General features: G+C 44.4%; 2 protein-coding genes and 1 long non-coding RNA gene across 3 annotated transcripts in view; 2 read left to right on the top strand and 1 right to left on the bottom strand.

Moving 5' to 3' along the window:
* The window catches only part of lama2 (laminin, alpha 2), a 103,754-nt gene extending 94,299 nt beyond the window's left edge, over nt 1-9,455 (bottom strand). Inside the window, exon 1 of the mRNA XM_049004573.1 lies at nt 9,303-9,455. Within this exon, the coding sequence (XP_048860530.1) occupies nt 9,303-9,369 (67 nt within the window). The 5' untranslated portion in view covers nt 9,370-9,455. The remainder of the gene's footprint in view (nt 1-9,302) is intronic.
* Nucleotides 9,456-12,396: 2,941 nt separating this feature from the next.
* On the top strand, nt 12,397-13,581 carry si:dkey-126h10.1 (vesicular inhibitory amino acid transporter). The gene has a single exon (XM_049004581.1). It carries the CDS (start codon nt 12,397-12,399, stop codon nt 13,579-13,581), a length of 1,185 nt encoding a protein of 394 aa, XP_048860538.1.
* An 882-nt stretch (nt 13,582-14,463) lies between these two features.
* LOC125727707 (uncharacterized) lies at nt 14,464-24,108 on the top strand. Its single transcript, XR_007388821.1, has 3 exons — nt 14,464-14,921; nt 20,918-20,997; nt 23,338-24,108. It is a non-coding gene; the product is annotated as an uncharacterized LOC125727707 (long non-coding RNA).
* The last annotated feature ends 2,659 nt before the right edge of the window (nt 24,109-26,767 follow it).

Genomic DNA, 26,767 nt, shown 5'->3' with positions numbered 1-26,767 from the left:
ACATGCAATGATCTTGTTGATGACTAGTGTTTATATCGATAGGGAAATCACTGCAATTACTAACTGGAGGAGTAATTCCCGAAGGCACCAGCTCCAAAATAACAGTTAGACACTGACGGACACTGTCAGAGATGGGGACTCGAGCTGATTGCTCCAGAAGCTCGTGTGTTCCTATAGTTTCTCCAAGTCGGTATCCTCCGGTTACCGCTTCCTCTCACAGACCAAAAAACGATCTCAGGTATTTTAGCTAAAGTGGCGGGTTGAAACTGTCCTTTAAAAGTGTTTTAAAGTGTTTTTGAGCGCCTTCCCATCCTGAATTCATCTCATACTATATATCCTGTGCTTTTCTCAACTGATTTTAGCTCAGAGCGACCCTGAATGGATATACAATTGCTGAAAATGGCTTTAACGTTACACTGATGTCCACAAAACACCTTGTACCACACAACAACACGTGCGCGTAACATATAGATGGAAAAGAGCCAGTGTTCTGAGACGCCAAATATGTAAGAAATGAACCTGGAACGCCTCGCCTGGGTATTCTTACATTCCATTATTACTACAACCAGCTCAAATGCATCATGCAGAATGTTTGTAACGAGAAAACGTATCAGCCAAATAAGCATCCTGGCCTCCGTCTGTCGCTGCAGTCGTTGCCGCTGTGCACTCCTGACTGGTCATCGTGACGAAGAACTGTCTTCCTTGCCAAACTCATTTCTAAAAGCGGGCTGCGGTGATGTCACTCCTCCCAAACCCGATTAAAAATGACGTGGGCGGCTACGTTAGCCCATCGCACCCTGGCCTGCCAACTATAGCAGGTGCCTGTGATTTACGCCTCTACGGGCCGACAGCTATGTCCTCCCGGCCGGCCTGTCTGCTCTCGGGCTTACGAAGCACTTTTCCAAACTGCGCTGCTGGCCGTACCGCAATATCAATAACAAATCTCTCTCCCCCAACAATTTCCGCCCCGTATGCATAAATATACACGCACCTTCGGATGTATTGCGAATTAAATTACATTTTTAAATAAAAATGTTGCTCCTGTTCGCCTCCCCTATTTACCGCTAATGCCACGTTTGATGTTTCGTGCCCTGAAATAAAGGGTCCAGCCCAGCATACCAAGAAGCTACCCTCCGAGCAGGAGGAAAACACAGGATGTGAGCTGACAGGGCGGCCTGCACCGCTAACGCCGTGCCTCACATTAGCCATCAGTGTCCATGCAGGTAATAAATGAGTCAGAGAGCCATAAAGTATTCTGTGGAAATGCCTCCGTTCCCATCATAACGTATTACGAAGACGCCTTTACGTAGCACTAAACCCACCATGCGATACATTAATATTTTTCAAAATCAAGAATTTTTAGAGTTTCCTCCTCCGGTTTGTGCCATCAGTTCATTTGGCTTCATCAACATAATCATGTAATAATCATCTGAACATTTCAATAATCTTTGCTTTTCAGATGCAATCTTGCAGGAACAGAGATTCCAGTGTAAGACTGGTTGAGGAAAAGTACAGATCAAACATCTTCAGTATCTCGGATTTTGCGTAGCGTTTGCTAATTTTGGATCCCAATCGTTCATTCAAGGCTTTTGATGGTTTTATGTGTTTGTCATAATCTATTGTCATAAAGGCAAAAATGTTCTTCGGTGGGGATGCACTGACACCATTTATTTCAAGCTAAGTATGAGTACCGATGCTCGCTTTCTGGTACCCACTGGTACCGATACCAAGTATGTCTGGGCGAGGCGTGAAAGAATATTACGCTATTTAATAATATCACAATTTTAAAATATCGAGATAAACGACAATATTGAAATTACCGACATAAACACAACATCAAGTAGGCAGTTCATTCTTTTAGGCAAGAAATAACGTAACAGAGTGAAAAACGATACACCGATAATCCGCTACCCAGCTGGCGATAAAACCTGCCGGGCAGCAAGGGGGTGCTGATTGGCAGTTTTTTAGTCTCTATGAAAAAACAACGGATCTGCAGGCTGGATTTAATTACGATTTAAAAACATGCTGCAGACCATCTAAAACCATCTAAAGCAATGGTTCACAAACTTTTACACTGAGTACCAATTCTCAAAGTATTTAATGCTCTCTGCACCGCCATCACTCCATTATGCTTGATCATCAAGAACAATATACTTGTAAAAGCATCTGGTATTTTTGCTGCACGGTGGGCTGTTGCAGACTGCAGCTGGTAGCAGTTTCTTTGTTCTCTTTCTTATGTTTAGTTCTTAGACGTTTAATAGTGTGTATAAACTTATTCTTCATGTTTCAGAACATAGTCTGCTATGCTTTTGGCTTCCACACTGCAGGCATGTTGTGATGCTGTTTATTTTGCTCACTAACCATATAGCTGATACATCATCATGTGGTATCAGTTATTGGTATTGGTGCATATGAGTCCGAGTACTATATCGGACCCAGTACCGATACTAGTACTGATACTAGTACTTGTACTAGTACGGAGCCCATCCCGGAAGCAATGGGCACGACGCAGGGAACAACCCAGGATGGGGGGGCCAGCCCATCGCAGGGCACACTCACACACCATTCACTCACATGTGCACTCCTACGGGCAATTTAGGAACTCCAATTAGCCTCAGCATGGGGGGAAACCGGAGTACCCGGAGGAAACCCCACGACGACATGAGGAGAACATGCGAACTCCACACACATGTGACCCAGGCGGAGACTCGAACCCGGGTCCCAGAGGTGTGAGGCAACGATGCTAACCCCTGCTACTAGTATTCATACTCTTCAGTATTTAAATACTTCAACTAATGCTCATTCAGATTATTACTTAAAATGATGATATGTGCATAACAAATACAGACCCCTTTTTCTGACAAACAGTTTAAATTAATTCTCTGAAGATCAAGCTCATATAAAATACATTTTATAACTTCCATACCACTTGTAACCATATTACACTAATAACATTTCAAAGACTTTGTAACTGACCAATCATCATCTCCACTATTTTTTTTGGCATATATTCAGAGCCTTGAAAATTACAAGACTTCCTATAATAAGTCCCCTACTGGCAAGCCTCTTTAAAAGCATAATTGAACAATTTTAAATTCAGCAGACTGACAGGTACAATTCAATGGTGCCCTTCATTCATTTTAAACACTAAACAGAAGGCCCAGCAGTTCCATACTTGATATAAATGTGCTAAATTCCCTCTCTGCTTGCTGAGGAACACTCCCTGTCCGTTAAACCGGTTGCGCATGTAGCTCAAAACAAAATGGGAATATAATTTGAAAAACGCCCCCTAGGGGAGGGGGCTGGTTGATGCAAGGGGGAAACAGCTGCCAGCAGCCACTGTTTTCTCCATTTTTATAACATTCAATAGAGTTTCCACATCAGAGAGCAATATGCTGACAGCCAGTGGAAAATGATGCAGGTTGTGGGATTTGCAGATACTGGAGGCGGGCAGATGCGCGCTGTTCGCGGATGCCGGCATCCCGTTATTGGCAATCCGATACGGCGGGTCTGCGGGGAAAGAAGACGGCCTGTTAAGGAATGTCGGGGGGTCCCAGCGCTACACAAGACGCGAGTCGGGGGAGATGCCAAACGGAACTACATGGGCTGGGATGGAAGAACGGAATGGGAATTATTTCGGTATGGGATTAGGGATGGATTTAAGAATGGTGGGATAAAAACTAAATATTGGCATTGCAGCAAGAAAAACACTAAGGATGTGTGTCAGGATATGGGGGGGGGTTATAGTGAGGCACAGGGGTGGGAATCCAAGAAGAGGCCAAGAAGAAAAACCCTGATATTACTGTATAATTGAAGTAAATGAAGAGGCTCATGACGCAGTTTCCCTGCCCTGAGTCGCCTACCGTGCCCCCCCCCCCCCCAACCCTAACCCTAATCCTAACCCTAACCCTAACCCTAACCCTAACCCCCCCCCCCGCATCCACACCAGCGACGCTGTCAGGTAACAGGAGTGCAACGGCTGAACTGTTCGTAAAAAGTCCAACGGCGATAATGCATCTCGTACGACGGAGCCATTCCGCACTGCAAGTTAACGCTGGCGTTTACAGAGGCGCCGCGCGTCACGTGGCGCGACACAGACAGTGGACTTCGGCCTGTTCCAGAAGCCTCCGGGGGCCCGACGACACGTCCGCGCTCATAAATGTCTGCTGGATTTCCCGGCATAGGGGAGGCTGGACCACACAAGCCCCGCGAGGTCGCCCCCCCCCCCCCGCCCCCCCACCGACCCACGGAGTTTCGGGGGTAGACCGCAAGCGCCAGACCTCCCACAGCCTCGAGTCTGAAAAGACCATTGGGGACCAAACCACAAAAAAAAACACCTCAACTGGTGCACTGCAGTCAACCCTGACCAATCACCCCTCTTCGCACATATATCCAGTGACACAAATCTGCACTCACAACCCAGGAGACGTTAGAAAAGCATGACATTGTGGACAAAAATACAACAACTAACTATACTGTACCCAGAGAGGGCTACTTCCTCTCCACTAGACCAAAGAACTTATACAGAAAAAGAAAACAGACCATTGCACATGTTAGCTATGCAAGCTGGTCCAGCTTCATGCACTATTCTCCTGTTATGTAATGTTACGTATCACAGTTGCTTAGAAAATTGCGTTCTGGAAAATCCTCAGTTGTTTTCCTTTTTTCATTACATACAATATATCTACAAAAATAGGTTTGGACAGCCATTTATGTATTGGACAAGCAAGTCCACTTCCAAACAATCACCCATGCGCTCGAGCAAATTTATGAAATTGGATTCCCAGCCTCTTTTCATCAGCATCGACTAAACAGAAGTCAGACTGGATTCAGCCCCACTTTCCGCCGTCATTGTCATAGAATTAAGTATTGATTTTTATAAATCTGTTTCTCCAGAAGCATTTGGAGACCCAGCTCTGAAAAACATTACTAATGATCACAAAGTCGTGGGTGTCCTCGACTGATAAAGTGACCGGAGTGGAAAATAAGCATGCACCAGACTGAAGGGAACCTAAAAGTCGAAAACACAGTGTTAGTAACTGCAGAATACTGTGTGCAACTCTGACCATCCAACGAAACTGGAGGACCAGGCAGCAACGTTGAGAACCTAACAAAGAAACTCAACGCTGATGATTTATTTGCAAAAAAAAAAAAACACGAAGACACGACGATCGATAAGGTGAAGCTTCTGCTTAACTATGCTTGAGCAATGAGCAGATTCATGTCTGTTTGGCTTGGGATTTATCTATAGAGTTGCTAAAGTTTATATTTTAGTGATGTTTACCTTCAGCATTAAAATCGCTACTGTTTCACAATGGTTCGCGAAAGTATCAAAAACCTGGCACAGCCCGCACGTCCGCTGCCGTGAAACCCACTGCTCAAGTCGTTCACGGGAATCAAGGATTCATTTATTCACATCCATACAGTCGGAGAGGAGGAGATGGAGGGAAGCTGGCAATCAGAAATTCACTTCAGCTGCCCATCTGTGGACCGGGGGGGCATAGCCCCGAGCACAAAGAAGACACAATACAGGAGAAAGCCTGACCAAGTCTCCAGCCTAAACGCGCCGGGCACCTGACAGGCTAGAGGCTAAGCAACATCTGCTGACATCCCCTCTGCTTCTCATCTAGACTTAGACTGAAAAAATCGGGGCTTTCACACAAATACTCATACAACCCACTTCTGCCTCCGGCGCATCATATCGTCCTGTATATAAACATTTAGACACTGCCCCATACACAATATTAAGATTAATTGCTCTCAGCTTCCGGTGCTCTTCGAAGACAAAAAAATTAACAAGCATAATTTTGTTGGTTAACTAACCATTAAATGCACTGTATGCATTTTATCACGCTGACCACCAATATTCATCATGACAGCATAGTATAAAAAAGCACACCGAATGAATCATGACCTTAATGTGTATTTAATGTATATGGGAAATCTAAATTGAGTTAGACACTTCAAAATGACCTTAACAAGCTACAAACGTGGTCAGGTCCCCTCTCTCTCTCTCTCAGCACTATTAAGAGCTTCAGTGCAATATATTGTGTATAATAAAAAGCTGTTTTTTCTCAGATTTCTGAGGACGACTTAGTAAATGTCAAACAAAGCATTGACTGTGAAGACTGGGGAATTTTAAAGCAAGCGAGGAATAAAATCTTCGAAAATCGGAGTTTAGGAGGAGTCTGCCGAAATGTCAGAGCCACCTAACGTCTCTGCGAGGGCAGCCTGTTAAATCGTTAAGAAATGAAAATTCAATGGCACTGCCAAGGTACAGCCTGGAAGGCTGTCCCCGCACCTTCTGCAGCTGTGATTGGAGGACACAGCCGGAGGGGCATCTCTGTGCAGCCAATGGCAGAGGTTCAATGGTCAACATAGGAGAGAAGCTCCATGATGCGTTGGACACATGGGCAAGAGACACCTCCACCCCTCACCTCTTGGTTGGCAGGATTAAATCAAACTCCAGCTCCGTGTGGGAGGAGCTTGCATCCTTCCCTGTGATTCCCTTTGCTCCACAGGTTATGTGGTCCACACTGTATTTACTGACTTGAGCGCTGCAATGGACAGATGTTACAGTCAAGGTGCAAGCTGCATTTGGCTCTCTGCTTCCTGGCAAAAGCTTTCGATTTCTGCAACTCTGGTTGTACAGAAAAGGAGGAAGCCATTACTGAAAATAAGCCATGTCACAACACGGAGATTCCAGCAATCTCCTCTCTGATAAGTGTTGCAGTTTAGACTAAATGTATTTATTTGTTCTAAAAGCCAAATATTACAGCTGGTACAGACTCAACACAATGGAGTCAAGACCATCCTTTAAACCAAACACAACAGCGGGATCCGTATGACAAAGAGCGTTTTCTCTGTCAAAACCATTTACCCACCATCGATCCATCCATCTATCCATCCATTTATCTGTCCATCTTCCATAACCACTTATGCAGTCACGGTGGGAGAGGAACCCGTCTCGGGAAGAAAGGAGTATAAAACAGATGGCACCAGTCCCTCGCAGGGCACACACTCACTGTCACGGAAACAGGGCGGGTCAAGGAAAGGTCTATAAAGTTCCAAGTTCTGTTCATCACATACAGAGACATGCACTGCACATGTGTGCAGTGAAACACTTTTTAAAATGTGCACGATCTGGGAAGCCAGTGGAAAATAAAAACATTTCATTGCTCACAGGGACAGTGTTTGTGTACGTGGCAAATTAAACTGGAAACTATCCGGCTGATAAAACTGTCCCAGCATGTTGATGCAAAGCAACAACAAGTGGCTTAAGAGTGATAAAAATGAACGTCTTTGGGCAGCATAGCCAAAGTGGACAGAAATGGCAGCCCATGAATGATCTGCGAGCGACTTCAGCAGATCTCCAGTGAATGGCCAGTGGGCGGAGTCAGCGAAGACGCCCCAAAGAACCACACAGCTGGGATGTCTGACAGAGATTCTCAAGGCCTGAGCGCTTGTGCCAGTAACTAATTACTCTTTGGTCTCCACTGACATTTAAGGTCACTTACGTCGCCATTAGAAGTCCTCATATTTGAACTAAATATAGTAAAGAACATAATTGTATATTTTCACAAAATTTGATACCATGGATGAGGTGATACTAGTATCCGTTATTTTTATTCTGATTGCTAATACGCTGCCAATATGAGACAGGGAGATGACCGCATAAAACCCGGGTCTCTCTTACATATTTACGATGCGTCATTATTCTGTAAAGCGCTTTGCCTTCTCGCCTCCATCCCCACCTGCCTACCCATCACAGTGATGCATGGCAGTCATTACAGGCCACCACACTAACCACACTGTGACTCACAATGCCAGCGATGACCAGAATCTATAGTGAATGCGGTGAGACATTTGGCTGGGAGGGAGAAAGGGCGGAAGTGGTTTTCCTACCACCCACGACACACCACAAGCACTGTAGCTCAGGTTCATTTGCAATCAGCACAAGATATACAGGTTTACCTCTGTCTTCTGGACTATGTTTAGTGCATGGAAATGGCACTTTTCATGCTAAATTTAGCATCCCCCCCCCCCCCCCCAAATGCTTTTGACTGTCTTTGTATCTGTCTAACAAAGAGTTCCTGTTAATAGACATATGTACCAGAGAGCCCTTGGGGAAGGGCATAGAATCACGCTACCACGACAGGGACAGGGACAAAAGCCCAGAGCGCCTTAATGCGTCTGAATGAAACGTGTAGTGCTCAGTGAAGCGTTTGCACAGATCCGTCTCTCCTTCCTGTCTCAGCACATTCATATCTCAGCATCGCGTGCAGGGTTAGCGGTAGGGGGGAGACATGGACAAATGCGCGTCACCGTGCAGGGTTAGCTGTAGGGGGGAGACATGGACAAATGCGCGTCACCGTGCAGGGTTAGCTGTAGTGGGGAGACATGGACAAATGCGCGCCACTGTTCAGGGTTGGCTGTTGGGGGAGACATGGAAAAATGCGCGCCACCGTTCAGGGTTAGGGGTAGTGCGGGCACATGGACAAATGCGCGTCACCGTACTGGGTTAGCGGTAGTGCGGACACATGGACAAATGCGCGTCACCGTGCAGGGTTAGCTGTAGTGGGGAAACATGGACAAATGCGCGTCACCGTGCAGGGTTAGCGGTAGTGCGGACATATGGACGTATGCAGTGCAGTGCTTGTCCGGTTTTGAAATATCACAAATTCATGTACACAACCGGCATAAATTAAGGAGATAATACTGTCAATGCAGACTATTTACAACCATACAGCTCATTCTCTAGATAAAACATGTCTAAATGAAATGAGCGAAATCCTATACAGACAGTACTGCTGTGAACATCAATGGATATTTCATTATCATATAGTATTTCTTGATCAATTTCCCCATAACGAAATAAACATATAAAGATCTTTTTCACTTATTCTGAAAGATAAAGAAAACAAACTGTGTAACCACTGCCATCACAAATTTACAGATTTAAAAATATATCTGTATCAAAAGTAACCTATGCAAGAATGTAAGAAACTAATTACCACTGGAAATCTACATCCTCTCTGAATTAGAATTTGACATTAGGCTGGGAAAATGCAGTTTCAAAAATAAAGTGAAATGCACAAACAAATCAACAACTGCGCCACAAAATAAAGACCCCTTTAATCGTTTATTTATGAGCTTGTATTATGTGATATTACTGTTAAAGCGGATCTTGTTATAGTCCAAGACTCGTTCCCTGGCCGGCCCACAAAGTTCAGAAAGAGTTTTCTTTTTCTTTAATTCTACTGATTTGCTTTAGCTGTTACTACAGTAAACGCTGCACTCACCCCTCTGCTGGGCTTGACTGAATGGCCATATCAGCGATACGACAGCGAAATGCAGCAGGCTTCCCATTTTGGACTTTTCTAGCACTTCTTCTGCGGTGCCCGCCCGAGTCGCCTCTGCGCTCCGCGGAAAACCTCAGTCGGGACTTTGAAGAAGTTCAAGAAGCCCTCCCTCCCCCAGCCTCTGCAGTGGGGGCACCGCTACGCTCAATGCCTTCTATTTTTTCTCAAAACTGTTTTCAAAGTTCGTTGCTGTTCGTTTATAAGGCAGATTTATATATATTTCATGTTATCATTTACAGAGGGTCAGTTTCCCCGCATAATCACCTGGACTTATTTAACCGCCTGCGTCTTCAAAGCTGCCTTCTCCGTCCACGTTTTAATCCAAAGGAGTTAAAAGTTAGTTAACTAATAGTGTTTCAGCGTGATAGCATTAATAAAGAGTTTGGTTGAAATCTTAAATGTTTCAGTTGCTTCTTACATCAGACTAGTAATTCTTACTTTTGCACTATGAAAAGAGTTCCGCATCCCTGAAACACCGAAATGACTTTTACGCAGGTACTCTACGCACACGGTACTTCCAGATTTACTTATTTTATTCTTAAAGCTCATAATATCTGTGGTGTTTTACTTTCGCATGTATGCATTTATTTATGATGACCCAAAAAGTATCTGCATTTTAGCTAGAAGATCGAGTGAGCTCTATAGTTCCATCTAGTGTCACAAAAAGTTACAGTAAGTTAACAAAAGTCAACAAAATCTTGATTAAATAGTGCTAACCTTTTCCAAGAGCACTTTACTTACATTAAACTTTACTTAGATTCATGCAATTTGGGGGTGCATAGTAGCCAATTACATTTCAATGAATTTGAAAATGTCATCATTTTAAGCTAGCATGATGGGTTTCCTGAGCCTAAATCAAGCGTGAATTCGATTTTTTTCCCCCCGACCTGAAATTCAGAATGTGATTACTTTCTGAGACATATCTCCCCGCTGTCAGTCACCGGTTGCGTGCGCATTGAAGAGCAGGATGATTTCGTTGTCATGAGAAGCCAATTTAGAGTTCGAGGCGTGTGTTGGTGTGCAGTGGACCGTGTTCTCATGGTAAGGTCTATACCCCGCGATTGACACTTGTTGGCCACTAACATCGAGCTGGTGATGGGAGAGAAATCTCCCAATCTGCTATTCATCCCCAGTGAGTTAAAATAGTTGTTTTCTTCCTGCATGACTGTGGAAGGCAGCAGGTTCTAGAATCATCAGTAGACCACCATATAATCCTGAGATGTCTTGGCTGAGGTTGAGCTGGTTGGAAACACAAGTGGAACTGTTGAGGGGCTACAGGTTTCGCTGTGGAGGAGAGGAGGAATGCCTTGTGTTTGTGCAAAGGGATGAGCTTAGCAGAACTTATGGCGATGCCGGAGACAATCACGGGGAGCCCTGTGTGTCCAGCCAAGTGACATTTTGCGATGACCCCCCTGTCACACCTGCGGGGGACACCCAGAGCATCATCTGTCCCAAGCTCAGCACCTGGGAAGCGGGCTGGAATGTCACCAATGCCATCCAGGTAACTAGTGTCAGCATGTGCTGAGCATGATATTCATTCACGAGATGGTTATGTTGCATGTAAATGCGGGAGCAGGATGAGAGTCAGCATTAAAGAATCAATATTATAGATACTTATCAGAGGGTCCACTGGACAGGAGCTAGTAGAGGGTGTTAGAGAATGTGCTTTGTCACTCGATGTTTGCAGATTTGAGGCACAGAAAAACTGCTGTTGATGACTGGCTGCTGGGTTAATACATTTATTCAGCTGCAAATTTGGTCATTTCAGATAAAAGTACATTTGCAGGAGTTCTACCGTAGCAGTTTCTCTGTTACTGTGCAATTCAAAGGAGACCAGCTTTTAGACATGAGTCGTACTGCCTCACCTGCACCTTGTCAACAGACTGCTGTCAGTGCATTAGGATGAAAGGCAAAACTGTATGAATAAAGGATGATTATCATGCACGATATTGGTGCTATTTTATTATATTACGGAAAGCAGAGGTGTCAGGTTTCCGGGACATCAACCTTGCCCACCAAGTCAATTACAGAAAACTGCAAGTAGGAAAGACTCTTATTTTCAGTGTTTTGGAATACATTACATTTAATTAAATGTATTTTGCACTGTCAGTTGTAAAACATTTACAAGTTGTCAATTGCGCAATCAAACATTTCTGTAGCCTTTTGAATAACAAGGCACAAATGACTGGCCAACAATTCTGACAGTGCTGTAATGTACACTTTGTTCTGGCACTGGAAGATTTGCATCATGTTCCACTCGTAACACTAATTACCAGATGTCATCTTTATCTGGCCAAAGCTTTCCAGGGCTGAGCACAACCACAGGACCATGAATCTCTAGACATAATGTTCTCGGTTCGAAAGCCAGGGATGGTGTTCAAACATCCATCCACTACTAGATTTTGAACACAGCACTAGTGAAATGTCCAGACACACCTGCTTTTAATGCATTTATCTCTAATTTAGCTGTTATTCACCTTAGAGTAAAAGGCCTTGAGGCAATGAAATAATACATATCAAATATTCCAGGAAAAGTGTTCAACGTTTTCTAAACTTTTAGACTCCTCAAACTAGCCCCCTTTTGTTTGATGACATCATTGCAGATTCTTGGCATTCTTTCAAGCAGCTTCCAGATGTAGCCACCTGGAATGCTTCTCCAACAGTCCTGAAGGAGTTCCCACAGGTTCTGGGCACAAGTTGGCTACCTTCCTCATACTCTTAGATCCAACTCATCCCAAACCGGCTTTATAAGGTTTATGTTGGGGGATTGTGGGGACCAGGTCATCTCTCACAAGATGACACAATATTTACATAACCTCGAGGTGTGCATAGGGTTACTATCTTGCTGAAAAAGAAATGATTTTCGGTAAGTGTGTCCAGAATTTTGACTGGTACTGTATCTGTGTCCAGCATAATTGCTTGACCTTGAGTCTAATGAGTGCCTGCTCAGCATTGTTGTAATTAGCATTACGTATCAAAACCAATGACCCATTGATTCACATAAATTTAATAATGGCTCGAATTTTTGTGCGATATGTCTAGTTCTTCTGTTCTTTTGCCATTTAAGGGTATTTTTGTCCTGGGGCTACCCTACGCACTGCTTCAGAGTGGCTTGCCGGGCTTGATCCTCCTTGTCCTGGCTGCCATCATTTGCAGCTACACTGGTAAGATTCTGGTTGCCTGCCTTTATGAGGAGGACGAAGTGGGACATCCTATTCGGGTGAGGAGCACCTACGAAGACATCGCCAATGCCTGCTGCGTCCACTTCTGTCCCCGTCTGGGCGGAGCAGTCGTCAACACAGCCCAAGGGGTCGAGCTGATGATGACCTGTATCCTCTACCTAGTGGTCAGTTGTAACCTCGCAGGCCATAGCTTCCCATACCTCCCTCTGCCCCCGGTTGCATGGTCCATCATCACCTTTCTCACCCTCATGCCTTGCATGTTGATTCGGGACCTGCACGTGGTCTCCAGGCTCAGTCTGCTCTGCTCCCTGGCCCAGTTCCTCATCACGTTCATCATCATCGGCTACTGCCTGCTGGAGGCTCCCCACTGGTCCTGGACATGGATGGCTGTCTCTGTAGACTTTGAGAAGTTCCTTGTGTCCATTGGGGTCATCATCTTCAGCTACACCTCTCAGATCTTCCTACCTACCTTAGAGGGGAACATGGAGGACAGGAGTGAATTCTCCAGCATGATTACCTGGACTCACGTCATCGCCTGCGTCTTCAAAACCACCTTCTCTGTCCTTGCCTTTCTCACTTGGGGCAAGGAGACAAAGGAGGTGATAACAGACAACCTTCCTGCCACTCTGCGCACTGTGGTCAACCTCTGTTTGCTAGCCAAGGCGCTGCTCTCCTACCCCCTGCCCTTCTACGCAGCCACTGAGGTCCTACAGACGTACATTACAAACCGGCGTGCAGGCCAGGCCAGTGGGGTCGGAACAAAGTTGCTGCTTCGGGGTAGCCTCCTTCTGCTGACCTTCCTGATGGCCACTTTCATGCCCCACTTCTCGCTACTCATGGGACTGACGGGCAGTGTCACTGGGGCAGCTATGAGTTTCCTGCTTCCAGCCCTCTTCCATCTGCAGCTCAAATGGACTAAACTCAACCGCAAGCTTAAGATCTTTGACCTCCTCATCTTAGTCCTGGGCTCACTCTGTAGTTTATCTGGGCTCGTGTGCTCTGTCAAAGGAATGATCGAATCTTTCGGGAACAAATAATCATGCGGTCTGCTATATAATGTCCCTCTGTAACATCTGTAATTATACTCCATGGATGTGTTAGGAAATTGTATTTGTAAGAAAGAAACAAACACGTTTTTAGGTCTAGAAGAGAATTTGTAGTTAAAATCAGCAATTGCAGGATGTCTGACTTTCCTTCAAGAAAATAAAGGTTGTTGTGAAGGAGCGGGACGCGGGGAAGATGGCAAATAGCTGAGTCTGAAGAGATGCCGTTTGTCTTTGTTATCATGGAAACCTCAGTCGCTGCACTTTCTTATGCCTTCAGCATAACTGCCAAGAGGCGAAAGTAAATCATCTTCAGCAGCAATCCATCAAAAGAATGCATTAGACATATTTAATTTTTGTTCTTTTATTAGTTGCCAGAGATGTCAGGTTTTGTTTTGCTAGTCTTCATTTCCAGTCAAGTGTTACTGTGAAATTTTCTGTATTTGGGTGTTATGTGTAACTTAAACAGAGATGTATTAAGTTGCAGTCTCTTTATTAACTAGTTAAATACAGTAAAATGTGACAGAATTGTGTTTCACGATGTTACTGTCAATTTTCTGCCTAATAACTGCTCCCAAAAGATAAATCTAGCAACAATGCATCAGACTCTAAGATGATTAAACAAATCAAAGGATTCAGCCTTATCTATTATTTACTGTAACTGTAGACCAGAAGTAAGCGTATGTCTGATTATAACCAAGGAATATGCCTTGATATAACCATGTTTGATAAACAACACTTATTTTTACAAGCGTAACACATGTTTGCTTGTGCTCTATGTTGGTTATGCTAATGACGATAGCATCGTGCTGTCCTGTTGATACGTAGCACATCTCGCAGACGCGCCGACCCACGTCACGCTTCTGTGGCCATGACAGCGTTCCATCTCCGTTACCTCAAAACGGGCCTCTCTCAGAGTTTGCCGATTGGTCCTGGCAGTTGGCTGCCCGGAAAATGCCGCAAGCGTACCACCTGATTTGACACGCGCTTTGTTCCTGGGCTTAAAACTGACACAGAGTGCTGTGATGACCGACAGCAGGGACGAGAAAACGCAGTACAGGGTCCCACATCCTCAGTGACCACCAGCACCGCCCACCTCATCTTCCTCAGCATAGAAGTAGCTTTCTTATGCCATGGCGAACGGGTCCTATCTCCCAACACCCCTCCGCAGGCTGTCACTGGCAAACATGCTGAGATTCCAGCGGGCTCCAGGGGACACACTTACCGTCAACAGGCGGCAGCCACCGCGAGCAACTGCCAAGAACGCAGTGAGTCACACCTCAGAACTTCACCAAAGAGGCGTCCATTTCATCCAAGCCTCCTCTAATGTGCTGGTGAGACATACAGCTTGTTAGATGCCGTACAATGTTTCATAGCGTTTCCAGGTGAACAGATAAAAATTCAGGCTGAATCCTGAAACAACGACGTAAGTTGCAGTGTACTGGGTGTAATATCTTGAACGATTTTCTGTCATTTAACGTCTTCCTTATTCTATATTTGAAATCACCGACATTAAGAGTCAGCCTGCTTGGCAGTAAAACACGGATTTTTCTGGAATCTGAAAACAGAGTGTTTTAAATGGGTTTAGTTAAAAGTTATTCACCATCTGCTCAGTGTAAGCACTTCTTACATAACATCTATTCCATAAATAACTTTCGCTCATAAAGGCTTAATGTTCAACTCAAATTACAGAAGCAAAATAAGAAATAAAAGGTGACAAAATCGCAACAACTTCTGAAGATTCTCACTGAATTATAATAAAAACACATTACAGAAATCTGTTCATCAGCTTAATCCACTTGCCATATTTCCGATTGAATCGCTTCTCAGACTGGCATGGACTTACAGGTTATTTTCTCCAATTCAAAATACAATTAATCCTTCTTATTTTTGTCTAGCGTGGTTTTCACAGAAGGATGCATCGTGTTTAACGTTGTTTTGGTCAATAGACTATAATCCGACGCACATGTGGGTGACACCGGTAATGCGGTGGGTGGCCTTCTTGTCTCACCTCGAGGGTTGGGTGCTCGCATTCTATCTCTGCTATGTTGTTGTCTTTGGCTGCTTCTGTATAGTGGATGGCTCAGTCAGTTAGGATTCATGCCTGTAATCAAAATGTCATCTGTTCAAATCCCTTGGTGGATAGCGAACCCTCTTTTGGGTCCTTGAGTAAGACCCTTAAACCCTATTGCTACGGGATCTGTTTGTCCCTGCTTCTGGGTCTGCTCAATAAACGACGAAACAATTGTCTTTTTTTGCATGTTTAATATGTGCTTTTGTGTTGGTCGGCTTGTGGCTGTGGAGACCTCCATTCCAATCCGTCCATTTCACCAGGCCACTTGCCACTGACCAGCAAAAGCTGTTTATTTGGTCTCACCATCGCCCCCTACTGGATCGTCATACCAAATACCAACGTTCTTTCTCCATCCACCTGCATCCACACTGTCGATCCTTTTCAGGCTTGGCTCCTGTCTCTGCTTCTTCCCCTCATTGCATCCCTCTGATCATCGTTAATTGGAAGACAGAGTGGGCAGGTGGGCATTGGAACAGAGTCATAACAGAGGGATGTTTGCTCAAAACCCAAGATCAATTTGCAGCTTCGAGGCAGCTCAAATACACGGCCAACATCAATGAATATTATCCAGCAAGAAGTGTGTCCTCAGTGGTTGCAGTTGTGTGCTGCTGACTTTGCTTGTGTTGATGCTGGCTGATTTTTTTCCCCTCTCCTGTGTGGCTCTTGGTGTCTTTTCATGACACCCGTTTTGATGTACGTCTGCTCATGGCAATCTTCATTAACTTGCATCTAAATTAGTAATCGAAAGACAGATATGTTTGAAGCTGTTGTTTTTCTCCTAATGGCATCATACATGCAGAGACATAAAAGACGGATTAAAAAGATTTTTTTTTTAATGCTTTTTTTTTAGTGGAGAAAGTGAGTTTTCAAAAATTAATTTTATAAAAAATAATCGATTTAATTTTTGTTCCATAATGGAAACAGTGCGAAAACATCTACATAAATATTCCCAAAGAGGACAGTCATAAAAAAAAAAAACTGATGTCTCAATGCTTCCAATCCTTTGCAGATTTTATCTGTCATCTATGAAATATCTGATTGGGCTGGGTGCAGTGTTAGGGATCTTTAGCAGTTGTTTCCCTGCACAAAATGTGTTTCTCCTGTTTTAGTGCACAACAGACACATATTTTGAAGACATGTAACATCGCATTAAGAAATGGACCTCAGTATGGCACAAAAGCATATGACCCACAGCAAATGATAGCTAACCACTAAACACTGATCAGTTGCAGCCAAAGCCAGATACTGCTATGGATTAATTTCAAAATAAATCTATTTTTAATTAAATTTGTTAATTACTTTTTAATTCTTTCCTCTGTTTCTGCTGATATTTGTGCCACAGAGGCTGGACCTCCTGACATTCAAAGGATATAATCGTCATGGATACAGGGTGACACATCTGTGCCTGGAAGCGACGCTCGAGCGCGAGCGAGCAAGCGAGCGCAGAGCAGCAGACAGATGTTGGCGGCTTTAAAACTTTGGCAGGGTCCAAATGCACCGGCGTCCATGTCCTCGCGCTTAAACGTGCAGATAAGTGCGTCCCTCCTCCATCCGCCCACCTCCGCACCACCTGCCCACGCCACCGCCTTGTGATGTCAGCTCACATCCAAGCTCCACCGGCTCCTTAAACGCCACACTGAGAAAGAGAGTGAGGAGGGTGGATTAGGGACCTCTGAAGCTGTGGAAAATGTCAGGGAGAAGCTTGTTGGTGGCTGCCAGATTTCTGCTGCCCTGAAAGGCCTGATTTATTTCCACAGCCTAACGAAATGCCTGCTCATGGAGAGAGCAACATGGGCTCATTCGAGTCTAACATTTGATTTGGACAGGATGGGGTTCGCCCTCGGTGGTAGCTTCACGACGGCTTTATTGTTCCTCCTTATGAGACGCTTTCAATGGCTCCGAGTGCAGAGCGGAGTCCCGTCCTGAAGCCTTTATTAATCAGCTGAGTGAATACAGCGCGCGCTCGCAGATTGTAAACTCCATCCTGCTGGAGGTACAATTACATTTCTGTCTGCGGCAGACAGGCAGTAATTACGAATCCATTTACAGACTTCTGAGAATAATACAAAGGTGGAGGTTCTTCATTTTTATTTGGTCTGTTAAATGCCTGACAAAAGCCTCGTTTCCAGCTCTGTGTCCCAATGCCAAACGGTAAGAAATCAAGAGCGCACCGTAACAACTAATCAAAAATGAAAATGCAAGAAGAAAATGTCAAAATGCGGCATTCAATAAGTTAAAATGAAAACAATCCACTTCCAAGGCTGTCACCCTCAATTGCATGAGAAATCTGCCAAAAATTCAGATCTAAATGGCATATTTAATAAGATGGCAAAATGTTCTGCTTAAATCACATCACATCCGAGGTCAACCAACAACAAAAAGGGAAAAGTATTATTTTTCCAATATTCTTCTTCATTCACTTTCAGGCAGAGTACGTAAATTGCTTTTACGTATGCTTTAGAATATTTTAATAACATGGATTTTATTTAACGTCAGTATATAAGCTATGTTGATTTCTATTGTAGGGCACCATTCACTAGATACTTTTAAGAGGCAAGAAATGACTAATTAATTATCACTTATCCTGTAATGGATTCTTGGGGGGGCTGGAGCCTGTGCCAGGCAGCACAGGGCATGAGGCAGGGCGAGGGGGAGTCACCCTACATGGGATGCCAGTCTGCCACGGGGTACACACTCACACACTAGGAGTGACTGAGAGACACCTGTTCATCCAGCAGTATGTCTTCGGACCCCACTGGAAAACACGTAACAGTACAGAACATTCCCACGCAGACATGGACTGGCTGTTGGGGCTGGTTGACGGCAGAGTCTCCCAAATAACTCCCCCAAACTGGTCAGCAGCAAACGATCAAATTGGTGCCACTTGACAGCAAAATCCTGAGCTGTTTTGATGCCAGTCTGTCCCTGCCCCCAACCAACAGGGATACCCACTGAGCTCCTGTGCTGGCCTCAACTTCAGCGGCTGGCTATTATAAAAATACAAATATACTTTGGCCATATGATTCAAACACGTAGGCTAAACATCAGTATCTGATGACACTGAATGGCACTAGCTAAGTGTAACAGCTGAGTGCGTCGGCATGTATTGTCTCATTAAACAAGTGTATATCTCCCTGAGTACTTACTCACTCACTTAAACATCGACAGAAAACCAGAAGTGTCAATCTGTTTGTTTAAAACCAGGACAAGCGTGAATTTTATTGTTATTGATTATGACCCCTGTTCATAGCTGTCACACCAGAAGAAGCCAGTTCAATTCATGAAGTTCTCAGCATACATATGCAGTGAGTAGGGACAGCTTGTGGTCTGATGAAGATGTGGATTGGAGACGGAGGCCTTACAGTCCTTTAAGATGCTGATGAATAACAGAACAGAGCTCCAGTCTGGCATGGAAATCAGAAGCATGGATTTCTGCTCCGGCTAAATTCCCAGAACGGACAGATAGTCACTTCAGACCCTCTGAAGCCTGTGAGAAATCGAGCCTTATGGGTAAGCAGACGGGACAGGTTTGTATTCTGCTACAGCTCCTTCTGGACTACAGAGGAAAAACAACATAATTATCGAATCGGTAATGCAAAGTCCACATTCCTTTAATTTATTCCTCAACTTTCTAATATGTGTGAAGAAAATCAAGATGAGATTTTAGTTGACACATACACAATTATATGCAGTGTAATGTGCAGTGAAATGCATTGTTGTCTAGCTCCAGACAGTAAACATAGGACACAGGTATCAGGGACACTGGCATCAAGGACACAGATGTCAGGGACACAGATGTCAGGGACACAGGGATCAGGGACAAAGGGATCAGGGACACAGATGTCACGGACACAGGGATCAGGGACACAGATGTCAGGGACACAGGGATCAGGGACACAGTCATCAAGGACACAGATGTCAGGGATACAGGGATCAGGGACACAGGCATCAAGGACACAAATGTCATGGACACAGGGTTCAGGGACACAGATGTCAGGGACACAGGGATCAGGGACACAGGCATCAAGGACACAGGTGTCAGGGACACAGGGATCAGGGACACAGATGTCAGGGACACAGATGTTAGGGACACAGGGATCAGGGACACAGGCATCAAGGACACAGGTGTCAGGGACACAGGGATCAGGGACACAGATGTCAGGGACACAGGGATCAGGGACACAGGCATCAAGGACACAGGTGTCAGGGATCAGGGACACAGATGTCAGGGACACAGGGATCAGGGACATGAGATTAAGGAGACACAAGTATAAAGATAACACATAACATTACATATTTAAAAATAAACACAAGTATGACTGGGCTGTTCCTGCAATGGGCTGTAATCCCATCCTGTGTGTGTCCTCTGCCGCCTGGGATAGGCTGCGGACCCTGCCTTGTGTCCTCCGCCACTTGGGATAAGCTCCGGACCCTGCCTTGTGTCCTCCGCCGCCTGGGATAGGCTCTGGACCCTGCCTTGTGTCCTCTGCCGCCTGGGATAGGCTTTGGACCCTACATTGTGTCCATTAGCCTACTGTGAGTCACCGATATCAGGGCTCATGCTACCTACACTATATATTTACCCTTTCTGTACCAGTAGGATTATGCATTTCTACACAAATATTGAAAAGTTGCTCCACGTGGCAAATGAGACTATTGTTTACCACCATAAACGCCTGAGGAAACCCAAAACCCGGACAGATTGCCTCTGGAAGCGGAGATGGGATTGTGTGGGCTGGGATTCCTTCCTCCTGATGTGGTCCCTAAAAGCCCTCGCTTAGACTCACACCGGAGCCGCTTAATGAACATTTCCCCCCACGCTGACTTTTTTTGTTCTCCCCGGAGGGGGCTTTCCTTGTTATTGGTGCCGCCTTGCAAGGTTTTGGCTGGTGCTGGGGGAAGCTGGATTTCATGACAGCTGTCAGGGTCTTTTCTGTGCTGTGGAATCATTCCAACAGGGGGCAGCCGGCCCCCCGCGAGCTATCAAGCTACAGTGCTTCCCTCTGCCCAGAAACTGAAACCAATTATCTGAATGTGCAGTTTTGCTGGGGATGAGTAGCGTGTTTTTAGGAGTCTGCATTAACCCGGCTGTATCACATCGATTAGGGTCTCTGCCCAATGAAAGGAATGGGCCCAGAAACGCTGCTTTAAATTCTGTGCTTCTTGTCTATATCTCCTCTCTCTCCACTTCAATCTACTGCCATAATGAGGCTATTAAGGCCCTTCGACTTGCTGTCCCACACTATTGTTTTTCAGGGGACCGTACCAGCAAGATGCCTTTTGAATCGGCCCTGCGCTACACGCAACCTTCTCTCATTTTGATAGTCACTGTGCAGGTATGGGATCTTTCATTTTTCATTCTTCCAGGGAATGAAAGGAAACAGGGAGGCAAAGGTAATGCACGATGTTTGTGTTCCATCCGTCTGCCAGCATGTCAAGACTCATCAGGGAAAACGGTGAGGTGAGGATGACGGACCGATTTTCGCTTTTTTTTTATTTTGAACCAATCCTGTTAAAAAAATTGGACTTTTGACCAAAGGCTGCTAGGAAAAAAAAAACTCCAGGTAGTCGTTGTGGGACCCTTGGGCAAAGTAGCCTGAATTGCTATAATAAAGATAGCCAATAGAGATAGCCAATAGAGACAGCCAATGGAGATAGCCAATAGAGATAGCTAATAGAGACAGCCAATGGAGATAGCCAATAGAGATAGCTAATAGAGACAGCCAATGGAGATAGCCAATGGAGATAGCCAATAGAGATAGCTAATAGAGACAGCCAATGGAGATAGCCAATGGAGATAGCCAATAGAGATAGCCAATGGAGACAGCCAATGGAGATAGCCAATAGAGATAGCTAATAGAGACAGCCAATGGAGATAGCCAATAGAGATAGCCAATAGAGACAGCCAATGGAGATAGCCAATAGAGATAGCTAATAGAGACAGCCAATGGAGATAGCCAATAGAGATAGCTAATAGAGACAGCCAATGGAGATAGCCAATGGAGATAGCCAATGGAGATAGCTGGGTGGAGGGTGAATAACAGAAGAATAAAAGCAAGTACAAAACAACGGATGGGAAGCAAATCAACCAGCTGTAAGGGACAGAAAAAAGAATGGATGCACTGCTTAGTCCAGGCTTACTGTGTTCTGGCCAATTTTGCCATTAAAAATATTGAGCGTGGCAGATGCCAGGCTAGCAGGAGGGCAGGGTCTAATCCCCTTGGGTTCCACAGCAGGATATGTAGATGGGGTCCAGCGTGGGCCAGCCCATCTGCTTTTAATCCCTGGAAGGGGAGCTTCAGCAGGATCTGTCGCCATGGGTTCGAAGGGAAGCCAAAGCTGCACGCCCCCTGCTGTCGGAGCTGGATTAATTGATGAAGACGATTAACTATGCTTTCTCAGTTGTATGCCACTTGGGGTAGAAGCAACTGTTAAAGAAATAGGATGTAATTTCTTGTAATGGACTGGCATCCCCTCTAGGGGGTGCCCTGCCTTGCATAAAATGGAGAGATGGATAATGGAAATATAAAACTGGTCATTTAGAAGCAGAGGTGGACATTTCAGGTCCAGAAAGTAAAAATCCAAACTAGGATTTTGTTTCAACCAGCCAGTTGACTTTCTGGACCTGAAATGTCCGCTTCTGATCAGAAGTATTAAATAAAAGTGCAGTTTCCAAAACTGAACCCTATATAACAAACCAAGCTGCTCATACATTTTCAACACTAAAAACTGCTACAGTACAGAAACCCTGTTAAACTTTTCAAATGTATACGAGTAAAATCACTGATAGAAACGATTATCTCTTGGGACTAGAATAACAGCCAAACAATCAAAGATAAAAAAAACAAGCTTATGAAAGGCATTGTTTTTATAGACTGTCCAAGCCTACATGCTAATAATGTTTCAGTGGACTGAAGGGCATGTTAGCAGTTTGCTAAAGAGTCACAGGTGCCCTGGGGTGTTCAGGCAAACAATGCCCTCCGCAGAGACTGGATCTGTGTCCTGATCCGAGCTGAGTGGCCCCGTTTTGTAAAGCGGAAGATAAAAATCTGTCATTCTGCCGTGAAAATCTTCAGTGGTGCCAGGGCCTGCTTGCATCCCTTTACAGAAAAAGTGAAGGACAAAGGCTGTGCAGACAAAAGCTGAATGAAGGGGCTGGCAGAGCTGAGTGTCGCAGTGCAGAATGTTATTACAGTGCGTTAAGTGGAACATAAACAAGGAACCCTTTGTGGTGCAAAAAAGCTCCCCAAACGTAAACCTCAATTGCGTTCCACTCGTTTGTTTGCCGCAAACGGCCGAGCATGAAACGAATCCCATTCCTGTCCCATTCTCAAGATGACGGGGATTTAAATCCATATGGATACAATTAAATAAAAGGACGTGATTAAGATTAATACCATTGTCGCGGGGAAACGGCTTGTTGGAACAATGCGCCTCCACCCACGTGATTTGAAATTTCACACACAGCAGATGAAAAGATGCTCGTGTGAGTCTCCCTGACACTTTTATTGCGAGAGAAAAACAACACAAAGCAGAAACGACGGAGACTGAACGATGAGGCTGGTAGCCCCCCCTACACACACCTAAGCATCAGTTTCATTTATAGGGGCTTGTCTGGTCAGATCCCCCTCGATGCTTCCTGCTGATCTGTGCTCTTACTGTCTCGCTCACCCCAGGACACCAGCTACCTTGCTCTGCCGAAGGAAAGGGAGAGACCGGGACAAGAAAAGCGGCAGATGCGTCGCGATGGAAAGCAACCTGGGTCCTGCTTGTTCAAAACGCGCACCGGGCTCTGGTGATCGCGAGCGAGCTGCTGGAGAAACGTGTCTCAGACCTGAAAGTGTTGGCACCGCACTTGGAAAGTCATACGACGTCAAGGAGGAAGAAATGCATCCTTAGGAAATGACTGCATGAGTTCGTCGATGTTATGTGTAATTCTTTAAAAGGGGGGTTTAACCTGAATTTCGATAACATATACTGATTTATTAACAGATATTATAGCGAACTGTGCAAGGCACGTTGGACATCAGGATCTGTTAAATAATAATGCCAGTTATAATCCAGCAGGATTCAAAGGTTGATAAGCTGCCCTTGGATTCACTGGGGAGGCCATCGGGGGCAATTAATATTTTCAGGGGTGGCCACACTCCATCGTATTTATTCTATGGTTTAGAAAATAAAATGGTGCATAGTTTGTTTTTATTATTTTAATGTGGGCCCGAAAATGGTGACCTGGATCTCCCCTTAGACCTGACCCTGCTTGGATGAGGAGCGCAGTGTGTACTGCTCGGCTGCCCCGCACTTCTCCTTTGGCCTCTCTGACTCCCACTGCATCCCCACCTGTGGATTCATCCTCACTCTTGTCACGGACCCCACTAACTCGTGCTATTAGAGCCCCCACTGTCCCGGGCTCCTCCTGATCAGGCTGGGCTCCTGGGAAATCGACGTTCGAGCTTCTCAAAAAGATTTTAACCCAAATAAACATTGCTCAGTATTATGGGCTCTTAGATTTATTTGGCAGTAATACTTGCTCAATCATTTTTTTTTGTGAAATATGTGTAAACATTTGACAGTTTGGTTAAGAATGAGAAAAAGAATAAGGTTCAGGTTAAACATTCAGTTGTATGCACACAGCATACACACAAAGACATTATGTAGTCTATGTACTGCAACCTATTCACCTATTAAGTAACAGAGTTAGGTAATTCCGGTCCAGTGAGTAAAAGTCCAGACCAAGATTTTGTTTCAACCAACCAGTTGAGCATAAAGAGTCACAGTCACAGAGTATTCAACTGGCTGGTTGAAACAAAATCTTGGTCTGGACTTTTACTCACTGGACCAGAATTACCCAACTCTGTTAACTGACCTATTAATGTAGGATCATTTTGCTTGAGAAAATAACGACGTTCGCTACTCACGGACCATTGGGCTCCTTCCACCAAAGAATCAATTCACTGAAGCAACATGTTTTCAGTTGCCGCTACGTCTCATTACTGAGGAAAAAAAATATAAATCAGAGAGGAGACCCAAGCGAAAATGGCACTTTAATTCATAATGATGAAACACTTTTGTCATTATCACATTTAACGTGAAAGGCACTCATTTTACTGCTATTCTGCAGCATTGAGGATAATTGCACGCCAACATAATTATTATGATATCATACTGTATGTGAATAGGGCTGTTGCCATTTCAAGAAAAGATTAAGAAAGGAAACTCCCATGCGTTTTTCTCCAAGAGAACATCCTTGGTATAATGGCTAGTGGACACGACTTAGACTCTTCAGCAAGCTTCTAGTCAAACATCTTACGCCATACCGCCCATTCCGCAAAATCGACCAATCACACCTTACATTTTTGCATAATACTTTTCAATTGCCAGCACCATAATGCAAAAAAAAAAGATAACTGCTAAATATTTGAATTCACCAACCAAACAATCAGATAATGAACAGCGGCGCAAACAGAAATCTTATTAACATGAAGATGTCGTTTCATTGTAATGAAGTTATGAACACAGCCAAACCAATTATACTCACAAATGGAATTAGCAAAGTTAAAATACTTATTTAATTGGATTTCTTTTTCAACTTTCTGTAAAATAAACCTTTTAATCAATACGTGTGTTGGCATTTTGTCACAACTCATAACACGGGAAAAATAGAAACAGTGGAAAACAAGAATTTCCATAATAACTGGTCAGAGCCTTCAGCATCCCACGAGCGCCAGCTGGCTCTGCAAATAACAATTAGTTTAAGTCTGACACTGAAAATCATCTCCTTCACTGCCACCCACACATTAAAGTACGGTTCTAGAAAATGGCCAGTTATCTAGTTGAGTGGATATTGGAAATTCCAAATATCTAAAGTGGTGTAACAGTACGAACAGAAATACTAGATTCCCAGCCCAGTTTATAAAACTGAAAGTGGTCCAAAGGAACATACTCCCTCAAAAATGCTTTTCTAAGTATTAAAGATCTAAACAGGTCTAAAAATGTTTAAGTAGAAAATCACTGCAGAGTTTTTTCTTGTGAGCTGATCACTGTGATGCTGGTAATAGATAATTAGAGTTTAGAAACCCGGAGCGATCAATAGCAATTGGGCCAAAGCAGGACCTTTCGTAAACCAGCATCTGAAACAGGAAATTCCCCAGAGGGAACTTTCTCATTATAAACTACAGTAAATGATAGACTATCTGAGGCTAATGAGCTCAATTAAAAACATTTAAACATCACCCCTGGTCAACAGGCGACTGACGTACAGGAAATTGTATACACCTCGTTTTCAGATGGATGAATTCAGGGTGTTGGAGCAAAGGGGTAAAGATGCTCTGCTTTCAGTGTAAGGTAATACAGGTTTTATTATAAGAGTGCCAAGGCATTGTCAGTGTAATCACTGCATATTTTGGTCATGTGATCAGCATTTTTGCAAAATGAAGACTTTGACCGTGGGTTGCTGTGCAATATGGCAGAAATCGATAAGGATCTGAGAATTAACAGCCTACAACACGGCCTTGGATTGCATTTGCATGGTTGATTGGGTTTCTGCTTCATGATGGATGCATTGGAATTAGATAACTAAAAATCTGAATTTGCGGACTCTCCAAGGAATTCGCTCATGTCATTTGCTGCAATGGGGAACACTAGTAGCTTCAGTAGTGAAACATTTAGCGATGCAGAATGATGTTTCTTGGCTTCAGACGCCTGGCGTCAGTGTCAAAAGAGCACAGCCATTTGATTTTCCTGTGCCGATGCTACGAGTGCTCTCCGCTCCCCCGTGTGTCAATAAACGGCAGCGGTTGCTACCGCACCACATTTGAATAGCAGATTCCGCGACCGTCCAATAGCAGGGAGCCACACGAGGAAGCGCACCTATCAGTGGAAAAGAGCTCAAGACATTTTCTTTGCTTATCTCGATTCGTTCGCCCTGGCAAATGCTTATTTTCACGCCGCATGGTTTAGTTAAGTTCAATAGCTCACTGATTTAGGCTGAAATATTGGCCACAGCAAATGAGCTAAGAACGCAGACAGAAAAACTATGAGCCATTTTTGTTTCATTTATTTCCAAAATGAAAGATTAGAGGAATCTATCACCCTCTCTGCATTACA

The sequence above is a fragment of the Brienomyrus brachyistius genome, unplaced genomic scaffold (assembly GCF_023856365.1).
Source record: "Brienomyrus brachyistius isolate T26 unplaced genomic scaffold, BBRACH_0.4 scaffold112, whole genome shotgun sequence".
Taxonomy (NCBI): Eukaryota; Metazoa; Chordata; class Actinopteri; order Osteoglossiformes; family Mormyridae; genus Brienomyrus; species Brienomyrus brachyistius.
The sequence above is the reverse complement of the archived record's forward strand: the minus strand, read 5'-3'. Positions and strand labels throughout refer to the sequence as shown.